The 9,159-nt window shown below is 35.8% G+C and overlaps 1 protein-coding gene across 1 annotated transcript; it reads right to left on the bottom strand.

The window, feature by feature from the left end:
* Positions 1–4,700: 4,700 nt before the first annotated feature.
* Positions 4,701–5,558, bottom strand: LOC129572330 (GATA zinc finger domain-containing protein 15-like). The gene has a single exon (XM_055452270.1). The coding sequence runs from the start codon at positions 5,556–5,558 to the stop codon at positions 4,701–4,703; it is 858 nt and encodes a 285-aa protein (XP_055308245.1).
* Between the last annotated feature and the right edge of the window lie 3,601 nt (positions 5,559–9,159).

Here is a 9,159-nt window from a genome sequence, read left to right as displayed (position 1 = left end):
AAACTTCGCTTGGTCACTTTATTTCATTTATTTCCTTTCATAGCTGCAAAATAATAATTCTCAACACATTTCGAATCAATTTTTGATTAAAATAAAAATCACACTTCATCACCTTGTTATAAAATTTACCACGAGCTTGAGCTCTTGGTAAAAATCCAAGGGGTAAAAAAATGTAAAAATTATTTTAATCGAAAACTGATTCGAAATGTCATTATTATTAAAATTTATGACGAGAATGCGGAGAATTTAAGAAAAAATTGAAGTTTCGGTGCAAATATTTTTTTGGGCATACATCTTTGGTTACCTCTCGGATTTTTACCCCTCGGGATAGTTTTTTTTTCAAATATCTTGGTGTGAAAAAATATTTGAAATACTTTTAACATTATTAATAGCCGGAATAAAGTTTAGCATCAATTTCCTATGTGATAGGTATAAATTTTATCTAAAAATTTGGTCTTCTGACGTAAATCCATTTTACCCCTCGGATTAAATGTATCCCGAACAACATAAATTGGCCGTTACTAAATTTTTTTTTGTATTTTTTACGCCAAACATCAATGAAAAACGTAATTTTTTGTCCAACCGTCCGTCCGTTCAGAGTCGAGAGAAATTTTGTTGTCCGTCCGTCCATCCGTTCAGAGCCCCCAACAATTCTATTGTCCGTCCGTCCGACCAAGTTGAACGGACGGGCGGACGGACAAGAAAAACGGCCAGTCCGTCCGTTTGACACTTTTACCGATGCCCAGAACTTCGGAATACAAATTTTCCCGGATGTGTGGGGCATATGCCATTTTGTTGGTATGGTGGCCGACTACAAACGATCAGTTTTTGGTTAAGATCGGTTGGGCGGATTTGTGAGAAATCGCGTTCAGTGTGAAATTTAAGGAAGTCGATTTTCCATAAAAATCGACTTTTTTCTTTTATATCACATAAACATTGGCATGTGTGCATGGAACTTTTTGAAGATCTTCTCAAATGATTACGAACCAACCCTGCACGATGGGTGTCTGAGTTAATCTAGGGTGCAAAAAAATACCTCAGAAAAAGAACCTGAATCTTTTTGCTGCTCACTGACGTTTGTTTTTTAGCTGTTCTTGAGCCGCGTACTTTATATCTGTGTGTTCGTACTTAATACTCGTATTCGTACATTCGCAATACTTCGCATTTGAAAAGCACATGCATTCGCAAGCGTTTGCGTGGACGAGAGAAAACAATATAAATCGTAAAATATTCGCATTTTATCAATATCGAATGTTTTGCGAACGCTCTATCGCTACTTGCCGAATTTCGGATATGCGAATGCGGATACGAATGCGTGAAATATTCAAATGCGAAGCATTGTGAATGTACGAATTCAAGTAAGGATGACAAAATTAGGACGAGGGAATGCAAAAATGAAACTACGTGGCAATTCCGTGACAATTCTTACACAATCTCGAAAAGCATTTTTTTATTTACAAAATTCTTTATATTGACCTGAATACTGAACACTTTTTGTTGGAATTTTTGTGAGTGCTTTAATCCTCTAGTGCATTAATTCTTCCCATGGGTGGTAGTATTATTATTATTATTATTATTATTATTCTGCACCATACAGCGTTTCTTCGCCAGAGGTGGTTTATTTGGTATAAATATTTGGTTATATATTTACAATATTTATAATGAATTCGTATTTTCAGTCTCTCCAAGTTCTATTTCTTCTAAAATAATCAGTTATTCTTTGCTTGACAGTGTTTGTGCTAACATTAAAATCAATTAAATAAGTTTTATATATTTTTGGAATAGTACTAGTATCACAATCATTCGTTTGATTTGGCTCTATGATATTAAAGCATTTATAAAATTCATTATATGTGATGAGCATGTAGTTAATTGGCTCAAACATTGAGAAGTTGTAGATTCTGGTCGGCAGCTCTAGGAATTCGGTGTTCCGTGTTCGGAGTCGTGGTGTTCTTAAGTTAATTTTCTCCATAATATGCTTCGACGATGTTTGGCCACAGATAACATTGTGTATGAAGCAAATTTGTGCGATTTTTCTTCGTTCTTCCAAGGTAATCATTTGTAGAAATAGCAGACGATTGTTGTATTGTGGCAAAATGAATCTGTGTGGCCATTTCATTTTTCTCAGCGCAAACAGTAGAAATTGTTTTTGGACTGATTCGATTCTAGCGATTTTCTCATTGGTGTATGGGTTCCATATTTGCGATCCATATTCAATGATTGGCAATACGAACGTGAAGAAGAGTCTCTTTATAGTCCATGGGTCATCGAACTCTCTTCCAAAACGTTTAATCCACGCAAGTCTAGATTTGGCTCTAGCAGTTATGTACTCAATATGAGCATCGAAGTTCATTTTTTCATCCAAAACGACTCCAAGGTCCTTTATTATTTTTACCCTGTCAATTGATTTGCCTTCAATAGTGTACTTGAAGTCAAATTTCAGCTCGCCACGGTGATATGATACGTAATTCGTTTTTTTGACATTCAAGTTCATGCGGTTACGTTTGAAGTACTTGACGACTCTATTCAGGTCAGCTTGAAGTGCTAGGCAATCATCGACTTGCTTTATTTGCATTGAAAAGCGAGTGTCATCGGCAAACGATTGTAAGTTGGAGTTGACTATGCAATGGGGAAGATCAATGATGAACAGAACAAACAGTGTCGCTCCAATCGGGTATCCCTGACCTGTTCCCGATGTTACTTCAATGGGAGTAGACATGGCTCCATTCAATCTTACTATTTGTTGACGTTCACTTAGATATGACTTTATCCATTCCAGTATTTGCTCATTCAATCCCATAATTTTCAGCTTGTGTATGAGCAGTTTCACGTCAACCGAGTCAAACGCTTTAGCAAGGTCGAGATATATTGCATCAGTCTGGATTCCATGTTGCATGCCGATCAGTGTATGTGATGTAAATTCGGCCAGGTTCGTTATTGTTGACTTTCCTTTGACAAAACCATGCTGGCTGCTATCGATGATGTTCCTCATGTGATAATTCAAATGATTTGCAATTATCGAATCCAACAATTTAGGTATTATGCATTGCAGTGCTACTCCACGATAGTTCTCAATTTTGTACTTAGCTCCACTTTTGTGCACTGGTCTTACATAAGAGCGTTTCCATGTGTTCGGTACACAACCAGAATTTAACGATTCACGCAATATGTGTGTTATTGGCTTCAGCAATGTGTGAATGCAGTTTTTGATGAACATATTCGGTATTCCGTCGGGACCAGACACCAAATTGTTTGGTAAATCGTGGATTTTTTCCATAACCAATTCCTCAGTGACATTGATACGTGGGAAATTTGTACATCGGTCAATCAATATCGGATCATTTTCATCATAGCTTGCTTCGGATCCATCAATCGGTTGTGTATATGCTTTTCCAAAGTGTGTTGCGAATGAATTGGCAATTTCGTATGGGTTGGAGCATTTTTTGCCATCATATTCCATTTCATTTGGAAGATCGTTATTGGTATTATTGCATGTTCTGACATATTCGAAGAATTTCTGTGGATCATCATTTATCAATTGTTCCATCTCGAGTTTGTAGTTCCTAAAAGCAGAACGAGATTTCTTTTTATACTCACGACGTAGTTCAGCGTGATCTTTTTTTGTTTCATCAGTCGTGTCAAACTTCTTCATTTTATGCAATGTGTTGACTCTGTTCTTCAAATTGATCAGTTCACTATCGAACCACTTCGGATGAATTTGGTGTTTTTTCGTTCTCGTTTCAACATTCGTATCAATTGCAGTGTTGACTATTGCGTAGAACTGATCAATTGCATCGTTTAAATCCATTCCGTTGAAAACATTGTTCCAGTTGGCATTATCAAAAAATTATTGATCGATGTGTAATCAGAATTTTTGAAGTCTTTGTACGTAATCACATCATCTGATTTGCTGTCAATTTTATCATGGATGATGACCTCGAGTGCTTGATGATGTGTTTCATTTTTTACTATTTTACTTTTGCTCATATTGCATGTGAACATGTTGGGCTCATTCGTCCATAGCAAATCCAACATTCGTTTGTTTTCATTGTGGTGAGTACATATTTGAAACAAACCCAGCTCGTGGCACGTATCGATGACAATTTTCTCTTTTTCGCTCGCCACATTTACAGCAACAGCTACTTCCGGATTCGCCTCAAAGTTGATATCACGATCATGAGTATTATTTGTGTTGCATGTATACCAAATCAGATTGCGCAAATTGAAATCACCTGATACAAGCAGTACATCATTTTGATTTGCTTTTGATGCTACTTCACGCAATGCATTCATATGGGCTTTATAAACTTCCAACGGTGAATCTGGTCTGATGTAAACTTGGACCAGTATCAAGTTTCTGCCGTTGCATTTTACTTTGGCCCATACTTGTTCAGCACCAAGATGTTCAGCTGTTCCGATACATTGCGGATTGAATGACTTGTCAATTGCGATAAGAACACCGCCCCAGCCCTTTCTCTTGACACGCTGAAACTGTTCAGTGGTAGGTGATCTATCGCATCTGAATACTTCGAAGTTCGGCGGAAATATCTCTGATGAAGAAACATCTGCGTTGAGGTGCGTTTCACTCAACATGTAAATTTTAAAAATCGCTGCCAAAACTTCGGATAAAAAATCAACTGATTTCTCTATACTTTTCACGCCGTTCAAATTATTGCAATATATCAAAACGTCATCAAGTCTTACATTCCATTGTGATTTTGAGCGTTGAACGGTTGGAAGTTTTGATGTGGTGCCTGTGTATATTGCGGATGGAATAGTGGCATGGTTGGCTGAGAATGAACCTGTTGCTGAGGTGGAGGGTAGAAATATGGCATTTGGTACCAAAAAGGAAACGGCACATTGGTCTGTGGCAATTGTTCATGGTGCATATGATTTATATGATTTACACGGTGTTCATGATGGCGAGGTTCATAATTATATCGACCGTTGTGATTATTACGATTTCGATTGTAGTAGCCAAATTCATCTGATCGATTCTCTCGTCGGCGTCTGTGTTGATTATTCATGCCTCGAAGCTCATTGTTGTTGTTGTTATTGTTCCGGTTACGATTTTTTACACTTCGATTTGATCGTATAAATTCCTGCTGTTTTTCAGAGCGAAGATTTTGCCGTTTATTACTTTTACGCATTCGATATTTTTTTTCAAACGCTCTTACACGAAATTCTGTTGACCAATTTGTGGGTGACATGATTTTTTCACAGACTTCAAGTGTAAGCGTCGTCAACTTGAATGCGGTGTATGTTTTTCGGTTGTTTCTACTGGGTAGCATTTCAATTTTGAAAACACTATTGTTCAGATCGGTCTTTTCCATCACGTAATTAATCATTTCCTCAGTTGTAACGGATTTATCAGCCTTGGAAATGTATAATGAGTAGAGACCATTTTCATCGCATACAGGTAGGATTTTGTGATCTGTGCTCTTGTTGATTTTGTGATTGGATGGTTCTGTGTCGCTCAAATGTGTCAGGTTTCCATTCAGTTTATCACTTATTTTCTTCTCAACCGATTCGGCAATTAAATCACTCATTTGTTGCATGTTAATTATATTTTGATGAGGTATTGCACTGGCTGCTGCGGTGTTACCATCATTGTGAGTGCTTAGTAACATTTCAATTTTTTTCACACACGGCTCACATGTAATTCCAAATGGTGAATCAACGTTGAACATTTGAGAGAAAGCAGCCGTTCTATTCGGATTATTTTCGAGCACTTCCCATTTGAAACCACCACTATCTGTTGGTTTTTTTAACATCAATCCGAAAACATGCAGCAGATCTTTTGTTCTTAGCTCATCTCGATTTCGTAAACATTCCACAAATATTATTTTTTTGCAAAATCGGCAATTCAGTGACCATCCGTTGTATCTCTTTCCTTTACAATCGTTTTTTTCGCAGCAGTGCGGTTGTGTTGTTGACATGTTGTGGTTATGTTTATGTGTTATTGATTCAAGCGGCAAAACAAAACAAATCGATTCAGTTTTTTCCCGTAAATTTTGGTTGATTGCTATAAACTTCACTTTTCTCGATGAAATCTAACATTGAATTTTCACGTTGTGGCAAAGAAAAGTTGAAAAACGTTCAAACAATCCGAAAAAAACTCGAAAATAAATTCTTAAATTGCAGAGCGGTAAAAAAACATTGTTTACACTCTGACAGTTCAACCCGCGTACCAGTACTGGTACTTTGTTAATTTTGGGGCACAGATAAAGGAAAGAAAATTTAAAATACCCATTGATTCCCCATCAGAAAATGCAAATAGGCCTAATCAGAGAATAATTGAACACATTGTTTAAAAGTGTCAATATTTCCAACGTGGAATGATGGTGCAATTAGTCAAAATAATTTTTTGGGATGCGTGTGTGTGTGTGTGTATAAATTGCTTGGAAATAATTAATTCTTCTCGTTTTTCTACTGAAATCTGCTTTTAAAAAAACTTTCACAGGAAAAAATTGTTTATCAGAGATTAAATGTTAAAATTATTGTGAGAATTTTGAAATAAGGGTTTCGAGATCAATAAATTTTTTTGGAGGAAGAACCAGAATGTCGAAGATTTGTCATCTAAAGATTTTAAGTCTTGTTTGTCATTTATTTGATTTTGTTGACATGAACCATCCACATGCCTTTCCGTATTTGCCGATACGGTTGCCACGAAACGACGAATTTGGTCGACAAAGATTTAAACATTCGCGAATACTGCGAAGTGCGAATGCAAATACGAATTCGCAATGTAAATATTTAAATGCGAGCATTTGCAAATGTTTGCGAATGTCTATGCGAACGCAGGTGCTATTCAAATGTGTAGCACTATGAATGTGCGAATACAAAAGCTCAGACCGATTTTCCAAATTATACTAAATTTTGACTTCACTACATTCGATACACTTTTTTAATACTCTTTCTTTAAATTTGGTCCATTCAATACTGTTAAAATGGGAACGTATCGCAAAGTGTTGTTGCATCGGAATTTATTGCAATCTACTTGTTAAAATGATTTCAATTTAATAATGCATTGTGTTCAGCACTACATATGTCCGCTCACTGACTGTGTTGGATGTAAACTAAATTGGATGAACTTTATTGCGCTACTGCTATGTTTTGCGACGATAGGTGTAAGGAGGCCGTTTTTACAACTATGTTTGCAATTTTGTCTACGATCAAGAGAAAATACAATGCTCAATTGCAAATTGTGACACGAACTATTTTGTTTGGTATAGAGGTGTTTGAAAATGTTGATAAGATGATTTAGTTCTTGTGTCAAAGTTCTTATATTTGGTCGGTTTTATTCACGGTTTATTCACAGTTTTTTCTAAATCCAATTTTGGTACTTTTCACAGAATTATCTCTAAACACCAAAGAGAAAATTAAAAAAAATTGATAGCATAATTTGATCTTGCGTCCACTAACTCGCCAGTTAATTGCGCTACCGAAGACTCACTTCAACGAAAAAATCCTAATAATGTACTGAAATCTTTGATAATTTTCGTTGAATTCTTCAAATTGTCTCGGGTTTCGGCAAATGTTATTGAATTGATTAAAATATATCTGAGATGGTTGGGTCGTTTCCTTTATGTCAAATGCAGAAGAAACGATTTTTCGGATTTCTCAAATGTTTTTTCATAGAACTAATTTGGTAGCAAAAGAGCAAGTTTTGGCATTTTCACGTTTGGCGTGTTCGATAATAAAAGGAATAGCGAAATCTCAATTACATTTTTTCACACTTTCTTTTTGATTTCAATGTTCCACTTTTACACCATGAATTTTATAAAGACGTTGTTTCACTATTAACGCAAATCAAAAATATTATAATACACTCAATTCCAGAATCTCATGTCGAGTGTAATTTTTGTTTCGAATCATACAACTTTTTTTTGTTATGTTTTCTACGTATTAATACAATCTAATTAAAAAATGTGTGATTATTCTGACATTATTTGCATTTGTTATTTGTTCACATTTTGTCATCCATATTCGTATTTGTTCATACATACGCTACATTTGAACACCACACGCATTCGCAATATTTACTAATGTTCGTATTTAAATATGTTCAAGTACAAAAAGTGGTGCATTCGCAAAAATCGAAGTTTTCAACGAGATTCAAACTCGAAATGACGTTCACTGCTCTTGACGACACTCCATTTATATACGTTTCACGCGGTATCCCCACTACCAACCTTACTGAGGTGCGAATGTCTGCGAATAACTGCGAATGGGAATGGCTCGCGATAAGTGCGAGTAGGTTTACAACATTTGATCCCTGTTTCATTTCTCTAAATACTCTATAAAATTTCTACTTATTTTTTGCTTACATACTTAAATTTTTCAATTCTAGAAATATTATTATTTGCATCCATCACTTGTTCATATTTGGTCATCCATGCTTGTATTCGTACATTCGCAATTCTTCGCATTTGTAAAGCACAATGAAATGCCCTTAGCAAAAAGAATTTTTATTATTTTTTGTTTTTTATTTTTAATTTTCAAAATAAATAAAAGCTTTAAAAAAAGAATTCTAGAAAAAAAAGGAAAGAATTGCTTCTAAGCGATTTTAACACGCAGAGCGGTGCATATAGAATTTTTCACAGTAACTAGGTACTCCATCTCTTCGTATTAAGTACGAGCACACAGATGTTAAGTACACGGCTCAAGCAGCATTTTTTACAGTAAAAGTATTCAGGTTCTTTGGGTCCCGGCAGGGCCTCCGCGAGCACCGGGGCGTTCGGGGCAACGCCCCGGGGCGCCGAAGGGCACTGAAAAGGCGCTCGAGCGCATATATTCTCCATAGAAAAGGCGCAGAAAAAATAGAAAAGAGCGCATTTCTCATAGAAAAAAATTGTTGCGAGAGCCATAATTAATAAATATGTTCTTGAGCGACGTGAAAACCGATAAATCAACAAACAATTGAATCACACCTTATTGTTTTCACTAATTCAATATTTTCAATTGACTTCGCTGAAAAAATTGAAAATGTTGTTGTGAATTGTGATGAGACTAAAATTTCATTTGATGTGTGTTCTTTATTTCCAAGTATTCCAATTGATGTTGCATTGAAGGAATTTGAAAAATATTTAGAGCAAATTGATATTCCATTCGAACAAAAATCAGTTTATTACCAGCAGCACGTATGTGTATGGATCA

The sequence above is a fragment of the Sitodiplosis mosellana genome, unplaced genomic scaffold (genome assembly GCF_009176505.1).
Source record: "Sitodiplosis mosellana isolate CC-2019 unplaced genomic scaffold, AAFC_SMos_1.0 Smas_scaffold_4751, whole genome shotgun sequence".
Classification (NCBI taxonomy): domain Eukaryota; kingdom Metazoa; phylum Arthropoda; class Insecta; order Diptera; family Cecidomyiidae; genus Sitodiplosis; species Sitodiplosis mosellana.
Note: the sequence above shows the minus strand (reverse complement) of the source record. Positions and strands in the feature narration are given on the sequence as shown.